Genomic DNA, 20,638 nt, shown 5'->3' with positions numbered 1-20,638 from the left:
CCATCCCCCCCCCCCACACCCCTTTCATGTATCTCCGCCTGTCCTGTCTTTTTCCCTCCATCTCTCTTTCTCTTTACCTCTGCGTCTCCTTGTCTCTTTCTCTCTTCCTGTCGTCGCCCGTCTGACTCATGGGAAACAGTGGATTGTGTCTGATAGTGGCAGGAGAAAGAGTGGTGTGAATTATGCTTGCCATGGTAGTCTGTGGTAACACTGTTACACAATGTTTAGGCATTTACAGATTGCATTTCATACCCACCACCCCCACTGTCATTTTCTGTTTTCAGTAATGAAATATAGTTTAGTATTTAGTTCATTTTGGTGTATCAGAGGCCGCGTTCATTAAATGAGAAAAACTTCTAAAATACTAAGCGTGTCATCAATATTTAGTCGGACGACAGAGGCTACAATTATAATCTGAAAGTGTCTGCTTCGTACAGCAGCAGAGTCACAGCACAGAGCTCTGCCAGAAGCAAGCCTGGACCTTATGCACAAGGCAGCGTTCATGGACCCGCACCACCAGGGAGACTACGACTTGAATGTTGTGGAAATCAAGAGGATCATAGAGGAAGAAGCGGTCATCCAAGGTCAGAGAGCACACCCGTGAGAGGAAAGGGAGGGAGCTGCCGCTGAGCCCAAGCCGCAGCTCCCCCCACCCGAAAAAAAAAACTTAAGCAAGTGTATCAGAAAGAAAACCAGGCGCTGCCACAGCCAACACCAACTGTTCATATTCCATTTTGTTCAAAGTAACGGGAAGATCTAAAGATATGATGTTAAACATCAAAGTAAGCGCTCTACAGATATTAAACATTAGGCTTTCGCAGTATGTGTTTTTTATACCTTAATACCTTCCTGACATTTCACCAGGCTACAGGGTATATGACGGTATTTGTAAAAAAAAAAAAAAAAAAAGGCACTGTGGTATTAAAATATAATATTATCAGGATTTCTAATTACCCCAGTATACCGTAATATCTTGATATAAGCCTATTGGCCATCAAAGATGAATATCTTTTTTTTGTTTGTCAAATGTCCAGTGTTGTCACAAGTTTATTAACTGGTGAGAAAATTTCCTCAGCATGGCATCCCTCCCTGATGGGAATACAAAAATAAAGGGAAGGAGATGGAATGAGGAGTAAAGAGAAAAAAGCAAGAGAGAGAGAAATGAAAGGACGGCGGTAGGAAAGGTAGGAGGAAGGTGTGCTGGGACTGCAGCAAGACAAGGGTGTAATAATAATAATAATAATAATTATAATAATAAAAATAAATTTATTTATAAAGCGCTTTCAATCAAAGTGCTGTACAGGTGAATTAAAACAAGTACAAGTACAAATGGAGACAACGTAAAACAGTTTCAAAAATAAACACACAAACAACAATGATAAAAACACAACACACACCTAAAACAGGACATCACAGGAGGAGCAAACCACCCATCACTCAAATGCAACAGTAAACAAGTGAGTCTTTAACTTTGCTTTAAAAACCTCAATCGAGCAGGCCTGTCTGATGTCAAGAGGAAGACTATTCCACAGAGTAGGTGCATGGAAAGAAAAAGCACGTTCACCGACCGTCTTCTTTTTGACTTTAGGGACAAGCAGACGGCCGCTCCCCTTGGAGCGCAGACACCATGTCGGTACATAAATATCCACAAGTTCTGTTAAATATACAGGTGCCAGACCATTTACAGCTTTATATGTTAGTAACAGCACCTTAAAGTCCGCTCTAACCTGAACAGGGAGCCAGTGAAGAGAGGCCAGCACCGGAGTAATATGATCATACCTAGATGATCCAGTTAAAATACGAGCTGCCGCATTTTGAACCAACTGCAGACCTCGAAAACTCTTCCTGGGCAACCCTGATAAAAGAATGTTACAATAATCCAACCTGGATGTCACAAACGCATGAATAAGAGTCTCAGCATCTTTTACTGATCTTCTTCTTTTACATGCAAATCAAAAGAGGTGACACGAGTGGCCTTCTTTCACTTTAGAAAAATTGTAGCAAGACAAGGAGAGAGGAAAGGAGAAGAGAGAGGAAAGAGGGAGGATAAATGGAATTTGATTCTGGCAGAAACTGGATGTGGGAGTGATACACACATGAAGAGATGGGAATAGATATTGGCAGAGGGAGAGATGAGGGTGAGAGGGGCTTCACAGCAGATGGACATAAGAGAGCGAGAAAGAGATGAGGAAGATAGAGATGCACCAGTGACTCTGCCCATATAGATAAAGTCCAGCTGGCCTTGGCCTAGCCTGGCTAGTCAGTCAGCTATACCGATGAGCTGGTCCAGACCCGAATCAGACATGCTCGCGCAGCGTCTGAAGCACAGTGCAATTCTACAACTGTTACACCATATGGGCTGGTGAGAAAACACTATTACAGATATATCCCAGTAGAGATCACCAAGCCTGCATGCCACCACTAAGTTATCAATAAAAAGGGAACAGGAAATAAAGGAGCAGTGACCATTTGATGCTAGTCTACATCTTGCTGTTGGATCACTGAGACTTTCCACCTGCTTGGCCAAGATGGGAAGCCAATTTTTATGCTTTATTCTAATTAACATTTAAGGAAAATCTAACAAGGTGTCAAGACTTCACATTTTGCTACAAAAGATTGTGATAGATTGTACCAACCATGTGGTGTTGTATGAGCTGTTCATGCGCTGGTTTGAAGCATCAACATCTGCTACTTGAGAACTGCCTGCTGCAACAACAGGGTTTTCCCTGTCAATTCAAATAAATCAAAGCCGGTCAGTGTTTTGTTTTGTGTTTTTTGCTTGCCTAAAAAGGAACAAAGCTCTGCTGAGGAGCAATGACAGTGAGAGATTAAAAAAAGACTTTTCCTATGTAAGCATGCTGCTAATGCAAATTCAGCACGGCCTATAGCTGCTCCTAACAGTGAAAACAATTTATGAAGTCCTGGCCTTACTTTTGCTATTAGAGCTTTTTTTTGCTGCAAAACTGGTGCTCAGACAAGGTAATACAATTTATGCTACTCACGGTGTTTGTTCAATTCAATCCACGCTAACACCAGTTGATAGGGACTGAAGTACACACTTTATCTTATTTGTATTGTTTTCAACATTACCAAGGAAAACAACTATGTCTTATCTCAACAAGTATAAAACGACAAACAAGTCTGCACCAAACAACTTTTCATCAAACTAAAAAAAGAAGACTTTCTGAAAAAATTTAATCCAGATAACCCAAGACCTAAAGAGAGGTGAGTTTAGTTAACAGTATTCAGTATTTTAGCGACAAGATTTCAAGTACACTTCTCATATCTATAAATAATATAGTACTGAGACTCTGTAGTTGTAAATTATTATGACACTGTGGTTCATCTGACTGGCTTTGGAAGACCAGCAGTTTCACTTGGCAGACACAACTATCACCTCTAGGGGTGTAACAGTACACAGATTTTTCCGGGGGTGACTGAGGTAGCATTTTGCCCACTGGCAACTTGGCTCAACTATTTCCATTAAGAAAATAAGAAACATTTTAAACATTTTTCTATGACACTGTATGGACACTGACAAACACTTCTCCAAAAGGCAACACTTACCATAACACTGAAAAGCACTCCTACTGTGCTATGAAATTGAACATACAAAATAAGTAGAATAATAAAATAATAAAACTTGTGCATTAAGAGGAGTGTTACAATTAGTCCCAACTTGGCTGTATGCCAATGTAAATGCCAGCTGCTTCAGTGTTTTTTTTTCTTTTATCCCATTCTGTTTTCTGTGTCTAAGAATAGCGGGGGATAAGGAGTTGGGCTCCAGTTTGTTTGTTTTTTCTTCCCAGTGATTTACTCATCTGGGTGATGCCGCTGAATGTGCGTTAGCAAATTAAATGTATTTCCATTCACATACCCTACTACAGTGGAGCAACGCCGACACACCGTCCTTGTCTTATGCACAACTCTTCCTCGGGTGCTGTTGTAGCTGACCAAAAATCCACAAGCATTTCATTTGTGCTTGCCATAGTGTGACTATCCTCGTCACATGTTGCTAACGGTGTACAGATAAAAGTTTCCAGGCAGAACTCGCACTTCTGAAATTGGGTTCTGTAATCCGTGCATCAATCTACATAGCGTGTATTCTGTGTGGGTGTTTTTCACCTTTTGCATTCATATTTTATGATTTTTAAAATGCAAAATATTCATTTCTTTTTCCTCTCATTCTGTTTCAGTTAACAGACTAGTCAGCACATGGTTTAATAGGTATCAAAATGTAGAAGCAATGGAACAGCCCAGTTGCTCTAATGTTTGACCAATAAACTGAATCTTTGTATTTTCTCAGTGGTATTCAATGAAGGGTGACAGATATTCTCAGATTGGAGGCTGTAATATTATCACCAAAAATACAGCCCATTAAGTGCTTGAGTAGTGTGGCTATAATTTTATGAATTTTCAAAGCACATGTTTTTTTGAGAGCTTTGTGGGCCCTTTAATTTGGTTTGATGTAACCCCTCTGGTGGAGGTTGGTCAGACATAAGGAGATGAAAAAAATAAGTGAATGCTTGCCAATTAACTGTATCAAAACTGGTGATAGAGATAACAGACCTGATGAACAGTTAAAATGGCAGGTATAGTCACATTAAATTGCCCCTGTGCTTTGCAGATACATCCCTGCCCTTATCTTCTTTATGGATTCCTCATCTAAAACAGGGAACCTACCGCTTGATCTCTGAGTGTTCACGTATTCATTAAAGCAATAGTTGTCAAGAGAGGGAGTCCTTCTTTTCTGAGGCAATACTCCCTTTCAGTGACAGCCAGGGCTGAAGGTCAACTCTGAGTTGCCACAGCCTCATTCTTGACCCCAACTCCTGCCATTCCCCAACATCCCCATCTACATCCACAGGGCTGACAGAAACAACATCAGCCTTATATTTCAGTAACATGGGGGCCAAATGATAAACATGTAAACCTGAGAGAAAAAGGGGAAAGGCCAAAAGGGAGAGGCTTTTGTTTCAGTGTGAGTGTGTTTATGTGTGTGTGTCGCTTCACAATGAAGGTGGCATGTTCCATTACCCGACCATGATTTAGCTCACTCTCAGGTAATAGTCAGCCCTGGTGAGGTCAGCAGAGGGCCAGTGCTGGAGAGAGGGAGTGTAGCTAGGGTGAAAGAGAGAGGCAAATAACAGAATAAGAACGGGATTAAAAACTGAGGTGAGCAAAACTGGATGAAAAGAGCAAGACAGAAAGAAAAAGCGAGAATTGGGCAGGCGTTACGAAATGCCAGTGCTGATGGACATTTTGGCATGTTGGCAGGAGTGGTGCGGTTTGGGGTGGATGCATGTGTGTTTGGGGCGGGCGTTTGCTTTTGTGACAACGACAGGCCAGACTGGCTCAGCCGTCACTCCAGAAGCCTCAGTTGCACACAGCCACCTGTCCACTCCTATCAGCGCTGCCTGTGTCCCTCTGTCTGGCCTCCACAAGCAGGACGAAGCGTGACGAGCGGATGACAAAAAGGGAAGAGAGAGAGAGAGAGAGAGAGAGAGAGTGGGGGAATGGCAATACCGCGATGGGATGGAATAGAAAATAGCAAGAGCAAAGAGCTTTCCTGTGTGATTGGAGAGTGAGCGGAGCTGCGTGTGAATGTGTAGTGACAGGTCTGCCTCTCCTCACCAATGCGTGGGATGACTGTCCACTAATGTCCTTCACTGTCCTCCGACTTTTGCAATGTGATTGGTTAGTCACAGCGTTGTCACTCAGTGTTTTCATCATTTCACCATTTGGGTGTATTAGAAAGCCAATCCTTGGCCGGACATCCAATCAAACGCATCCTCGGTTCACTTTCGGCCGAGCTGAATCGCTCTCATCATACGCGGTGCAAATGAATGATTCATACCTGGACAGCAGAGTCAACTTCAAATATACTCTGATGACCAAATTCATGCAATGCAAAACCAACATTTATTCTGTAATTTGCATAAGTGCCAAAGTGAATTGTTTTACTTTGTCTTTAGGTATGCATAGTATAGTATCTGATGACATCATTGTGCAGCTTCAAAGGAAACCCTTGATGCCTCCTCTCTGGAAGCTTAGGAGAACAAAACAAAACGGACTACAACCTTCACTTTGGTCTTTTTATCGCAAGGTCAAAGCACAGTGAGGTTTTTGATTTTAAGCTTCAGATACATGAACCATTTGTCTTCAACAAGTTGCTCCTCCTGTCTGGGCTTCTTAAGTCATGCCATGCACCATAAAGACAGGCTTGCACCATAAAGTACAGCACATATACTGTTCACTACTCGCACTCTTATTCACATTAACAAAATCTCCCTGAGCATAACATTTACTTGACTATTTACTTAAAATGAATGCCAGATGACCTTCAGAAAATGTTTGTGCACAGTGCGCTCATATAATTAAAACTAAGTGTCTGTCTATGTTTGCCTACATGTATAAGTGTTCTTCACACCTTTATAAAAAAAAAACATGTTTATGTTGTGTTTCTGAGTATGTACGTCTGTTCATTTAAACACTGTGTACACACACACATTTAGGATGTGTGTCTGGAAGGTGTGTATTTCTCTCAGGAATGGCTAAAGGAAAGGCAGGGTGTTCTCCTCCCATCCGTGACAGATTTAGTCATAAATCTGTTGGATTAATACACAGCCTCCCAAGGACTCTCATGGTGTGTGTTGTTGAAACACAGGAGTCACTTAAAGCCAGACTCCAGGCACTATTTGTCTTCGGCTCTCTTCCCCATCACGGTTATTGATGTCACAAATGCACACATGCGCGTGTATGTACACACACACACACACACACACACACACACACACACATACACCCCATACCCAAAGGAGAGAAGGCCAGTGAAAAATAGAGAGGGTAAATGAGAGGAAAATGAGATAGAATTTGGTAAATGTCTTGTTTCAAAGGAGCCATTAAAATGTAAGGATTTGTGAGATAACATAGCTTTTTCCAAGAGACAAATATAAACTCCTTTTGAAGAACAGCGGTTGTAATTTGTACCCATTATTTCATAAGTAAACTGCGCTCATCTGCAGCAGTCAATTTGAGAATGTGTTGCATTTGTTTATTCATGGCACAAAGGCTTGCAAACATAATCGGTAAGCTTTTTCTTTCTTTCCATCTTTTTTTTTATTGCTAGCTGTCTAATTGACCTCCCTGGGGAAAAGACTTTACTGTCACTCTCCATGGCTGCCTTCATCCCACAGGGAAATAAACTATCCGCATGCATCCTCTTTTCCGCTATTAAAGATGCCCCCTGAACAAATACACCCCTCTCTGTATGGAAATAGAGGTCCAAGCACTCAGTTTCTGGCCACCGCACTATTGTCACTCCAGGTAGATCTGCTTTGTTTATTTCCACATCCAACTGGCTCCCCAGAAGGAGCCTGAATCTCTAGACATAAACGCAGCACACGGCACCGCTGGCAGAGAAAGCGGCGATGAGTTAATTTCAGCTCCTTTCCGTCTTATTTCTGAAGACAAAGAAAAAGTTTAATTTATTGTGTGTTTGACTGGAGGTGAGGGTGCAAGTTAATGCATGTGCCCCCAAGAGGTCTCTTAAAAGCATGAGCCTGAAACAATGACTTAAACCCTCTGATGGAATCTGACTCGTAAATTACCCTCGAAGTGCTTTGTATAAGCTGAATTGACTGAAACATTCAGGGTCATATACTGGAATGACTGAAGAGGATTTTATCCTTAAAGTGCATCCTGTCTTATCAACACAATTATGCAGCATATAGTTCCACTTCTTAGTCATTAACAGCTGTGTAAATCCACATCCACCTTGTTTCTTAACAGTTTAAGGCAAATGATGTGCCCATATTTTGGTGTTTGCACTCTAACAACCACAGTTAACTTCTACGTATATTCCTCATTTTAACAAAAGTGGTCTTTCTGCATGAGAGTGCCGACACACACTCACTTTTTGTAATAGTGGTGTACAAGACACAGACCCATTTTGTTGTAATGGCACACAGTCAATTAGAAGGACGTGGTTTTAAGTGCTCCCTCTGTGGCGCTCTCCCTGTTATCCAGGACCTGATCTGATGCTAAAAAGTACACAATATTGTAGCTTTGGAGTCACACTCCCATAATCACAACTCATCAATGTGACAGATGTGAAGGCTTTCCATTACGGCTTCTGTCCATAGAGTATACTGTTCAATTTCTCTTCACATGATAATCCGTAAAGAGACAAAATACTGCACTATGAAGTAGGGAACAAAATGTAGATGCTGTACTGAATGAGCTCATGCTGCCAGTTAGTTGAAGACAGTATTTGCCTGTCTGAATTTTTGATGGGAGTGATTGATGTGAGGCAGCATGGCTTCAGCTTGGTGTTGCTGATGTGTTTGAAGGCTCTCTTTGTCAGTGGATAGACAGTGTGGTAACACGAGTGGCATCATACTGACTCATCAGTATACTGATTGGATGACTTCAGCCCTTAGGCTCACTGGACATGCCTCAAGACACTTCATCAAGTATTTATACTAAGCAGGTAAATATCAAGATTCCCTCTGCCCTGTCCTCCACCATCAGTCATCTCTTCTACTTTTTCTTGAGGTAGCTTCATCTTTTCTTTGGTTGGCCACTGCTTTGGTAGATAGTGTACTGAACATTGCCCATATACCCATTAAGCCGCTGTGCACCATAAAATTTAAAGCTATAATTCACAACATGTGTGAAATTGCAGTCCTGACAGTGCCTGTCCCACTGAATCAGCGCTCAGATGAACGAGAGGTCCAGAGATGTCACCAACATAATAAACAGGGCTTTGGCCTATAGCCTCTTTTCTTTCTCAAGCCTGAGGCCCCAGGGCAGGGCTGAGCCTAGTCCCCGTCTAACACGCGCGACTCCTATTGATCCAGCAGGGATTGATGTCCTCCAGCGGCTGATTTAGCGCCCCCATTGGCCCCTTTCCTAAAAGGTTGGGCTGAGTAAAACATGCTGCTGCTGCTGTGTATAGGTTAGCAAGTCTTCCTACTTTTCTTCTCCTCCTCCCCCTCACTTTCAGTCTGCTGTCTCTCCAGGCTTTGTCATTTTGTATGTTTTATAGCGGTGCATTTTTCAGCACTGCCACAGCGAAGCAACGATGCTTCGTCTTAACGCAGTAAACCTACTCCAACTTTGGTAAAGGAGTGTATTTGTGACTTTGTTCAACAAATCTCACCTCTGCTGCACTTTCCCCTTTTCTACTTTTTAAAAATGTGCTCTCATTCTGCTATGCATCCTTCTTTACAGGCTGTGACAATGTCGCAACAGTTACAAGCTGCGACAATGACACAACGGATGGTATTGTTTTCATTTTCTGCATCTGTGTTTGTGTGTGTCATCATGGCAAAATATAGTGCTGGTGGCACCTATTGTAGCGGGATTTACCACAGAAGCCGTTTTGAGTATTCTGCCAGGTGAAAGTGATCACCTTAACGATGGCTCAGTTCTATTAAGTGTCCCAGTGAGCTTTCCAGTGAGCCAGCCTGCACAGTACCAGGACCCTACCTGCCCTAAGTGAAATGCTGCTATATTAAATCTTACTAAATACACCTGTGCTTTATTCACTATGACATGTCAAAAATGTCGGCTGTGAAAAAGCTCTATTGCTGTATTGTGGCTGGAGTGATCCCATCGCAAGATGGTCTCTAGTTTGTGCATGTTTCACATTTTTGGCTCACCCTTTCTTGGCTCTCCACCCATTCTTCAAATTTCCCCTGAAGAAGCTTCAAAGTGAAGCCATTTTAATTAACCACATATTTATTTTCTAATTGTCCTCTTTCAATTAAGTATTTAAGATTGCATCTATATGAGCTGTGTAAGTAGCTTGTTTCGCATGCATTCAATTCGTTTTGGAATATTTGGCATGCCTCATTGTTTCTTCGAGAGGCTATATAAAACTGTGGGTGTATTCTGGTAACCTTGCTTATCTTAGAGCAAGTCTTGTGGGCTTTCTTTCACTTTTTTTAACCCACAGGAGAACACACATTGCTAAATCTACCAGGTCATTGTGGTAGACAAGTGCTCTAGTTCGGCCCCCAGATGTCTTTGCTTTGGCCGTTCTGGTTTGACCTTACTGTCTAAACAGGGAAGGAAAACAGAGGATTCAGTATTTGAGTTTGCAGGGAGAGTAAGGGGTTCAGGGGACAATGGGAGAGAGAAGGGTGAGGTAGAGAGATGATTCCTCCAGCCCATCGCTCTTGTCATGAGAGCAGTGTTGCAGAGTAGAGGAGAAGAGGAGGGGCAATGTTAATGTGCACTGTATCATTCATAACAGTAATACTGGCATCACTTGCTGCTAAATAGCATCATTTGTCAGGGAAAGGGCTTGGTGCCACAGTGTTACAGATAAGCACTAAAAGGATACATACACTATGCGCACACACACACACAGACACACACAGACACACACACACACACACACACACACACACACACACTACACTTTTTAAAATAATTGTGAGGAATGTTCAATGCTCTAACCAAACCTTGACCCTCAACACGTTGTGCCCTTACCTTTATTCTAATCCTCAATCTTCCCTGAACCCTTAACTTAAATTCTAACCCTCAACCTAATCCTAACTTCAGTTGTAAGATTCAGTTAAGCCTTAACCCTAAATAAACTCCAGGCAACGAATTATTAGATTTTTCTTTTTCCTACCATCTATTTCAGAATATTTAATCCTCTTGATGTAACAGATACAACCAAAACACAAAAGTCACAAAAGTTCCTCTATATCTCCGGCAACTCAATCTTTGAGGACACAGTAGGTTCTCCTCTTTCTTTGCCTAATCACATCCATTTTGCTTTGTCGATATACAGTATGTCCACAGGGCAAACTTGAAAACCAGCGAATACAATGAAACATAATCTGAGAAAATTAAGAGAAATTAGAGTGAATTACTACATATAGTGCAGTACAGGATCTTAATCTGATGATGTACAACTGAACACTGATTCAGCCCTCCAGTTCAGCACATGTGACAGCTCTACATACTAGAGAATCTAACCCTCATGCTTAATGAGTTGGTCTTAGTTTGCCTCTTTTTTTCCCCCCAGAAGTTAATCTTCCACCAGACTGTAGCTCTCATACATAGCCTTAGTTTCAAATGATTTTGTTATCATTCATTTGTTATCCTTCACTCGAGTGTACGTCTACCCACATGGAGCAGACAATTCCTCCACAGTCGAGAGGGCCGGAAGGAGGAGGAAAAAAAATCAGTTATTATTGATGACTATGAGGTAAAATGCTCAATTTGCACCGTCTTCAACCAAATTATAACTCATATTGAAAGCAGCTGAATTTGCATAAATCTCATTAGACGCAATGAGAGGAGTTCATAAATCGTTATATTAATTAGTCATTTTTGCCACCCTTTCCTAGGAAAATGGGGTATATTAATAAAACGAGAGGGGTGTGTGATTGTGAAGCCTAATTGGTCGTTGTGTTAAGTATTTTGGTGCGCAAGTGACAGGGTTGATTTAGTTTGGCTTCACCTCTATTGTCTGACCGAGTACCTGCAGAGAGCAAGTGTGTGTGTGAGTGAGTACATGTGCTCATTGCGTGTGTGTAATCTATGTATTTACTCTTTCATCCATGCTGTCATAGTCAATACCCTCATTCCTGTTTAGGGTCAAAGGTGGAGCTGAAGCCTGTCCCAGCAGTTTTACCCTGGACAGTAATGAGCCTTGTCCCTCTGGGTCGAGGGGTCTTGATGCTGTTCTCCATGCCTCCTAACCTTAGCCTTGCCCTTCTTGACACATCAGAGCATGGTGGGTTAGCCAGCCTGATAGCGCTCCACCTCTGGGTTTGATTACCCAGCCTGTCCGAGCTTTATAGTGCCTGTGACCAATGAAGCCTGTGAACCACTGCAGCTCCAATTAAAACTCTTTGTGCCACTATGCTTGCACAGGCCAGTGTGTCTCAAATGCACTTTAGTTCATTTTGGAGGAAATCGTATATATGTATAAATCGCAAATCTTTCTTACTTTTTGGGGAATTTTGTGCAGGGGTGTCAGTGCAGCCACAAATATCTTTTTTTGCAGAAGCAATGTGACATCAAGGGAAACTACTGGATTTGAGTGTATTTGCAATGGTTGTGTTAGATCTCCCAGTCTATTGCTCTGTAGATAAGTGAATACAAGGTCACATAACCAATCAAAAACCTTGTTAGACACTCAGGCCTGTGGGACGTCTGACCTTTGGTTTTCTGTCTGGCAGGTTCATCAGTGGCCCAGCTGAAGGCAACCGATCCTGAAGGGGAGCCTCTCATGTATGGTGTTTCAGGAGAAGAAGCCATGAGGTATTTTTCTGTGAACAAAGACACTGGGGTGGTCTGGCTTCGACAGCAGCTCGACCGTGAGGTATGAGCACCAAACAGACACACAAGAACACACATTAACAAAGCAAATGCATTATATTCAAGAAAAGACACTCAGGACAATTTTGAAAATAGGAGATGGAATGTAAATTATCAAATGATGAAAGAGCAGTGAAAAGTGCAATACTCTTCAGCGGGAAGGGATGAAAAAGAAAGTGCTTAGAGTTCAGAGTGGCATTTCTTTGTCTTTTTATGCTTTTCTGCACTGCTCTTTTGCACTACATGTCCATGCAAAGTTTATGCTGATGTCCGTCTCTGTCTCCACCAGACCAAGTCAGAGATGCAGGTCGAATTCTACGTGAGTGACATTCAAGAGGTAAGAGACAGATTTGCACTGTGATCACAGTTATGACACCTCCCGTCACACGCTGACACCTAGATATAGCCTGACCAAATGTCACATAGAGACCTTCTCTCTCAAGCCGTCTCCCTTTCAGTCTCTTGCTTTCATTCACCCCCTTATTTCTCTCTTTCTCACTTGTAATCATTGTGACACCTGTCTCACTCAACGCAGTTTAGTAACTGAAACATACTGACGTTCAACCTACTCTCCCCTGCGGGTAATCTATCACACACTTGTCCTGTTTTCTTTCACTCTGAATCTTGGCTTGGTGTGGCTAATATACATTTTCAATGACTACAGTTCTCTGACAAGTAATTTGTGGAGGAGGCTTCGGAACAGTTTTACCAAGGTGTTTCCTCCCTCAGGTGGTCAAAGACACAGTAAACATTCAGATTGGAGACGTGAACGATAATGCGCCAGTTTTCCATGGGCAGCCTTACACCGTACACATCCCAGAGGTAAGGCTGACAGTTATTTAACTCTTCAACCTAAAGGGACAGTTCACCCCAACATCAAAAATGCATGTTTTTCCTCTTACCTGTAGTGCTATTGATCAATCTGGATCTTTTTGGTGTAAGTTGCCGAGTGTTTGAGATATCAGCCGTAGAGATGTCTGCCTTCTTTCCAATATAATGGAACTAGATGACACACGGCCTGGTGCGTAAAGTGTCAATAAAAGCACAAGAAATACTCAACAGCAATATCTCTCTCAAGAAATCATGGACAAGAGTCTTGTGCTTGTGACAGTGTGAGGTGAAAATGATAATGGTGTCCTCCTGCAATGTTAGCTAGCTTGGTGGTGCTAGGTGAGCAAGTAGTAGATTCATGCTTCCTTCTCTGCGGTGTTACGGTCAGTGGGTGTAGTTTGGTAGAAATAAGACTGCTCACAACAAGGTAAGTGGATTGTCTTGAGTAACCGGGAAATGATTTCTGTAAAGAGACATTGCTGTTGAGTCTTCCAAATTCATCTAGCCATCTAGTTATAATATATTCAAGACAAGACAGACATGTCATGTGACAACTCACACCAAAACAGTCTAGACTGTTAAATAGTACTACAGGTAAGAGACAATAACGGGTATTTTTGATACTGGGGGGAGCGGTCCCTTTAATGTATCCAAGGTAGTTGTACAATAACTTGTGAATCAGAGGTTGTGATGCACCTCTTTTTGCAGAAAACCTAAAATGAAAAATATTTATTTTATGTAGGACAATTGCTATGTAATTTTTTGTTTTACGAACCTCAAAACAATGATGCCAGCAAAGAGTGACCATCCAAAGGATAGTTTCCTCGCAAATATCTACTTTGACCAACAATGGTTTTCATCTGGAATGTAAGAAAAGGTAAGACAACATGTATGAAATTCACCTCAATGCTATGACTATTGTAACAGTAGTGACTGCATGGTGGTTACATCCAACTTAGGATAATCATGAACAATTCATAGTGCTTTTGGATCTCTGGTGCCCTGGAAATAGCTGCGTTTTGCTGCACCTGTGATCTTCCTGCGATTTGAGGAGTTGTCTTCCAGCTCATGTTTAGAGAGTGTGCACAGCCTCCTTTATAGGGAAGAATAACACTCACTGCAGTGGAGACCTCAATCTCTTTTCTCCTCTCCGTTTCTCTCGCTTCTCTGTCCTCTCTCTGAATCTGCTACCGCCCTTCTCAGCTCTCACTTCTTTCCATCTTTCTCTCTCCTCTTTGCCCTCTCCCTCATCTAATCCTTTATAGAAGTAATTGCCAGAGTGGAGTGGAGGACTTCAAACAGGGGCTGAAATCCACACACACAAACACACACACATGCACATATCTTGTGTTTATATTGAGCACATACTCCTTTCTGAGTCTTCACCAAATCTTCAAAGCCACTGGCTTTTTCTCTCCCCAATCCATAAAGTCAGGCAAATAAATGGGAGAAAGAAGAACGCTAAGACGAAGCTGTTTAGACCACCCACCAGGGAAGGTTCTCTCAGGCCAATGCAACCCCTGCTCAGTTGTGTGGGACTCACTTATAGTCCACATACAGACTTTCCAAGCTCAGCAAACAATAGGCTTCAGTTTAGCCTCCGGAAAGCCATTAAACAGAGCTGTGTTTGACCCTCAGTCGCTCACATATTGTTAGTTCCCTTGCATCACTCAGTGAATTACTGCTTGTGTCAGTCCTGCCCTCCTAGTGCTTACAAAATTTAAGCTTTTTTATTTGAGGCAATGGGTTGTGGTAATAGATCAGATTCTTTAAACACTAAACACAGCAGTGAGCCTAATTTTTCTGCAATGAAAGTAGCTGAAGCCTGTAACAATGAGACGTAACAGTCAAAATAAAGTATGCAAACCTTTTGTATGTGAGCACAGAGTGAGACTAATGCAGGTGAAATGTGTTTTCTCACACATCTCAATCAACTAAGTTGTTAGTGCCTTTCTTGATGAATGAGACAGAAAATTCATTCATGTTTTTATGGCCGTGTGTTGCAATTACAATGCAGCAAACAGTCCAATCTGTACATCACAAGCTGTACATAGAGAGTGTACAGGGGCTCAGAACAGTGTAATGAAAGTATGTGATGACGATTCTCATGCTCAATTATGTCTCATAAGTGTTGCAGCAATATTTGCGTTGATACCATTTGTTATACAGACTTGCTGCTATATTTAAATAAGTGAAAGATATTCAAAAATTCCTCCAAAATACCACATTAACACACTAAGACCTTGAGGAACACCACACCAAATCCATGCTGTCATTTGGTATCATTTTGGAGAAATCATTTGGAGATTTCTGTAAGAACTGCATTTTTGGTGATTGGATGACAAGCACTCCTGTTCTGGAAACTGCTCAGAAAACCCCTTATTGTCAGTATATCTATGAAAGCCATTCATTTTCTGAAAGACTTAGGTCTCTAGTTTGTGGCTCTAAAGTGTCATGAGGCTGTGATTATACTAGAGGTCACTATAGGTCATTTTATATACTGATGTTCATTTTTTAAAAACAAAAAAAATGTCTCACTTAGGGACTCCAGTGGGTATCTATAGAATCCATTTTCAGTCAGATATCTTAAGGTGAGAGCTCAAAGGATCCCTGTGAAAATTGTCATTCCAATTTTCCCTCACCAAAATTTTGTCTAATTTTGGAGTGTTATTTAACCCCCTCTACGACATGCTAGCATGACATGGTTGGTGCCAAGGAATTCTAATTTTATGTCTTCTAGTTTCATATGATTCCAGTATCTTCCCTCCAGCTGAAAACCTCTTTAAAACCCGCCACAGCCTCTGAAAGACAGTAATGTCAACAAAGAATCCCGTTGTCTTGAAGTGGAAAGCCTTCCACCTCCATCTGGAAGCAGGAATTTTGGAAACAATGTTCATTCAGGACTCAGTTTCTCCCTCATCGTACCCCTTTCCCCTTCCTTTCTTTACCTTATCTTATGTTCCCACAACTTTTGTTACCTACATTTCCATGGCCTGATTACCTCTGTGACCCCAACAGACCTCTAGTGGGCAAAGCAAACATGCTGCAGCGTCACTCCATCATGCTGTCACTCACTGGACATGCCAGAGTAACAGGGGTTAGAGTGCAGTCAGCACTACTAGATAGTGCTGCTGAACTTTAGCACAGAGACAAGAGGATGGGAGAGGGTGATGGATGTGGAGGATGGCAGAGAAGTAAAAGTTAAAGAGTGCTGACAGAAAGACAAAGGAGAAAAACTGTGGAATATAACACACAAGTCTGACGGAAGCCAAAAGAAAACAACTCAAATGGCTTTAGGGTTGTTGAAACAGACGAACAGTTAGGGGAGGAGGTGTATTGAGGTGGGTCTGACGCAGCTCAGAAGTGAGCAGATGAAGCAATGTGAGTGGCAAGGTGAGCAGTGCAGTAAGGAGAGCGGGGGAGAGTGTGTGTAAATGTCGTTTTAATTTGTAGAGCCATAAAGAGGGTGAAGGGGAGCAGGTGGGCTGCTAGCATTCCCTCTGTCAGTGCTAATGAGCTGGCCAGATTTACTGCATCCGCACAGTCAGGCAGCCAGCAGCAGAGACTGGGTACAAGGAGCGAAGACTATCACCAGAAATAATGTTTTGATAGAACAGCAGATGGGCCACAACCCAAATCCATTATTGGATGAGATGATGGAGTGAGCCTACAACATACTGAGAAGTGTTTTTCACATTCCCTAAGCGCGACAGGTAGTCCTCAATACAGCAAGCCCTCTATCGACAAATTCAAAATGTTTTCTGAGTGTGCATCTGCGGAGCTGCTGTCACAACCCTCCCTAAAAACACTCACACACACACACCTCCCTCCAGCTGTCTGACCCTCACACCCCCCCACTGGGAGTCGGTCTCTCTGTCAGTGCCGCTGTGATAATATCAAATGCCAGCACTAACAACTTCTCTAAGTGTGCCCAGTGTGTGCCATCTCCTGCTGCTCCATGCGTTGCCCCTGACCACAAACACAGTTTCTCTTGTTCTTTTTGTCGCTTATATCCTTCTGCTCCTCTTCCTCTGCAGTTTCTGGGGCAGTCTTCTCTGCTATACACATAGATATGCACAAAACACATTTTCCTTATCCCATAGTTGGGACATTCACTTTATATGTATTTGGAGTTCATAGAAATGACTTGTTTTCCCATGATCTTAGCAAGGTAAAAGTTTGTTTAAGTTTAATTTATTTTTCTGGTTGAGCCCCCTCACTTATAGAATTTCAGAATTAAAATACCATCTCTTCTTCATCCTCTTGCCAATACTCGCATTTGTAGATACGCAGTGCAGTGGAATCCTGCCTTCGATAACGCAGTAATGATGCACACAAGATTGTATAGCCGACTTCAGACCAGCACTGTAATGCGGCACATAGATGGATTAAATGTATTGGCAAACAGGCAGACAGGCAAGAGACTTCAGGTGATAGATATCCAAACTTTATCTGTTTACTGTCTCTCAGGTATGTCAGGCAGGTGAGCAAATCCCTCCTCAGCCTCTATTTTCTATCAGCCATATCTCAATGTCCCTTTCTAACCTACAGTAAGCTCTGATGAACTACGGCTGATGTTATAGAAGAGGGCTGCCCAAGGTGGAAACCTCAGGTGAAAGTCAGACATCAAAAGAAAGAAAAGCCCTTCAGTCTGGTAGTCTGATGAAAACAGTTTGTGTTTGGTTTGTTTTTAAGAAAATTCCCCAATAGAAGCATTGCAACAGGAATCCTCATAAGAACCCTGAGGTTTCTTCCTTAAACAATTTTAAGTAACTGATGTTCAATGAAATTGTTTTTTTGTTTTGTTGCACACTGCCCAGAAAAAAATCTGGCTTTTAGCTCCCCCTTTTTTTAAAGGAATACTTCACCCACAAAACGATCATTTGTATTTCAATTACTCACCATATGTTACGTTGAATTGATGAAGATTTTTTTTTTTTTTTTTTCGTTTTTTCTTTTATGCCACCATGGTGAGCGAAAAATCCCACAACACAGAAAACTGTTGCTGAACTGGGGTAAAACGTTGCCGCTTTTAACAACTGCTATATATAAAAACATCCGCTTACGACCTCTCAAACAACTTGTGCAGTATCATCCAAGTTTCTCTTATCGTTGTATGCTCAGTACACACCTAAAATCGCTAATACCACACTATGTCAAACACTTCTGCATAAACAGTCTCACGCAGGGATAAATAAGAGAAGGTGACATTTTTTCGGGAATCCTGCGGTTCACATGATTTCTGCCGGATTCCCTAGCAATAGAAGTCAATTTAACTATTCATCACATGACTAGGAAGGGACAGGAAAAAAAAGTCATCGGGAGTGGGTTGGACAAGAATCATACAACAAGCTAGCAATATAAGTGAGTCAGCAGCTATTAGTTTGTTTCCACAAACGATAGTGAATATATGCTTGGGCAGACATGTCGTTTTATGTGAAGCATGTGAAGTAAAATAGATTGTTTAAGATAATGGTAATAATAATGGTAATTCCCATTATGTGTTAGCATCGGGCAACAGACTCAGTCTGCACTAATTGTCTGCCCCATGGTTGTAGCAGGTACAGTCAGAATCAGAATAAGATTTATTACCCAGTACGTTTTCACTAACAAGAAATTTGCCTTGGTGTTTGGTGCATATGATAAACATATTAAGAGGAAAAAAAATTAAAGGCAAAGTACTGCGACAGTTAAGAATAAAATACAGGCTACAAAAGAAAAAAATATAATATAAATATTTTTAAAAAAATCCCATGAAAAATGTAATGAAATAACAAATATGTGCAAGAATAGAAAAACTAATAAAAAACATGAAAATGATTTTGATTGTTTTTTGAGCATCTATCTATATAAATATGCAGTTCTCATTAACAACTGCTATATTCTTAAAAAAAATGCAGCACAGAAACGGGATAGGACAGTAGTCATTCTTCTGGGATTTGGGACAGCACAGGAGTTTTTTTGTGGGAGCAGTATGTGACAGGAGTGAAAATCCACTCCCATGTCACCTTCTAACAAGTACTGCACCCGGGCAAGCACATGTGTTTGAACTCTGCTTAATGGAATGCATGAGCAGAGTTCAAACACACCTACTTGCCCAGGCACACAACTCTGAAGTGTTTTAAATAGTAAGGTTATAGCAAAAATGCATGTGTTTGGGAAGTATTGAACATAAATGGGTAGATTAGACTTGGATCATGCTAAATGAATTGTGTGGAGTTGTATGTTTTGATGTAGTTTTGCTGTTGTTAAACGCAGACCCGTTTTACACCAATCCAACAATTTTCTCCATTTTGGGATTCATCGTTCACCACAGGGTGAGTTATTGATATGCAAATGATCATTTTTGGGTGAAGTATTCCTTTAATGTATCAGTGACTTTTATCAGTTGGATAATTGTGTGTTTGGGAAGTAGGTCCACCGCTCAATGGTACTACTGTGTGATAACAGTTGAGTAGAAGAGAGGAAATCAAACCAGCATCATTTTAGGCTCCAACTTTTGGCTACTACCTCTCCATACAATTTGGAGTTGAATAGCATGACAGGATTTTACGCACTAAACCCACAGGTGCACACACAAATGCACTCATATTTTAGATAATATTGGCAGAGGGTGTTTGAGAGCTCCTATTACGCCTGTGAATGAGTTGCTTATGCTTGATGTGGGCTCTGACAGCGAAACAGAGGCACCTGCTATTTGATGTGCCCTCTGTCGCTGTCAGGTAGAACACAGATGAATCAGTTATATTCCTTTCTTCTTTGCCTTTTTTCACTTCTGAAAGCAGAAATTCAGTCCCTAATCTTTTATTGCTTCTGCCCTGTATCTCAGCAGGTTAGAGCATCCAAAGGTAATTTGTTTACCAGGTTACCAACAGATATTTCAGCTCTAAAGCAGCACCTACATAATATGGATGACTAATATCTTCACAGTTGCAAGCCTCTCTGGGAACTTAAAAGAAATTTGTAGTGGAATACATTTATTTTGAAATCAGTCATAAAATATTTGTTACTTTACTTCTCCACGGGCATCTTGCACGCAGAAGCCAACAAACACACACCTTCTTTATGGACACAACACACACACACACAAACACACACGCTGCCTCCTAGAAGTTGGATTTAGCCCATAATGATTTCAGTATCATCTCTCCTGGTCTCTCCTGTAGTGTAATTGAATCTAGTGGTTACTGAGCTGAGTGGTGGCTGGTTGACAGGCGCAGGCCTCAAAGAGAATTCTGCCTGACACTAAGACCCTGAGCCCCATAGGGAGGGATGGAGGGATTTAGGGAGAAAGAGGAAAAAAATGGATAAAGGGAGAAGGTTAAATGGGAAGCAGTCAATATTTTACTCACCTCGGGCTCCATTTATAACTTTCTTTTCCTACATACATTTAGTACTTCAATTCTAAGCAAAGTTATCGTTTCTCTAAAAAAGTATCATCTAACTATAAAGCAAGGAATCT

The 20,638-nt window shown here is 41.5% G+C and overlaps 1 protein-coding gene across 1 annotated transcript in view; it reads left to right on the top strand.

The window, feature by feature from the left end:
- Positions 1-20,638, top strand: part of cdh23 (cadherin-related 23) — a 206,229-nt gene that overhangs the window by 34,303 nt on the left and 151,288 nt on the right. Inside the window, exons 4-6 of the mRNA XM_050070372.1 lie at positions 12,207-12,349; positions 12,635-12,682; positions 13,075-13,167. Of these exons, the coding sequence (XP_049926329.1) occupies positions 12,207-12,349; positions 12,635-12,682; positions 13,075-13,167 (284 nt within the window). The remainder of the gene's footprint in view (positions 1-12,206; positions 12,350-12,634; positions 12,683-13,074; positions 13,168-20,638) is intronic.

Source organism: Epinephelus moara, chromosome 19 (genome assembly GCF_006386435.1).
Source record: "Epinephelus moara isolate mb chromosome 19, YSFRI_EMoa_1.0, whole genome shotgun sequence".
Classification (NCBI taxonomy): domain Eukaryota; kingdom Metazoa; phylum Chordata; class Actinopteri; order Perciformes; family Serranidae; genus Epinephelus; species Epinephelus moara.
Note: the sequence above shows the minus strand (reverse complement) of the source record. Positions and strands in the feature narration are given on the sequence as shown.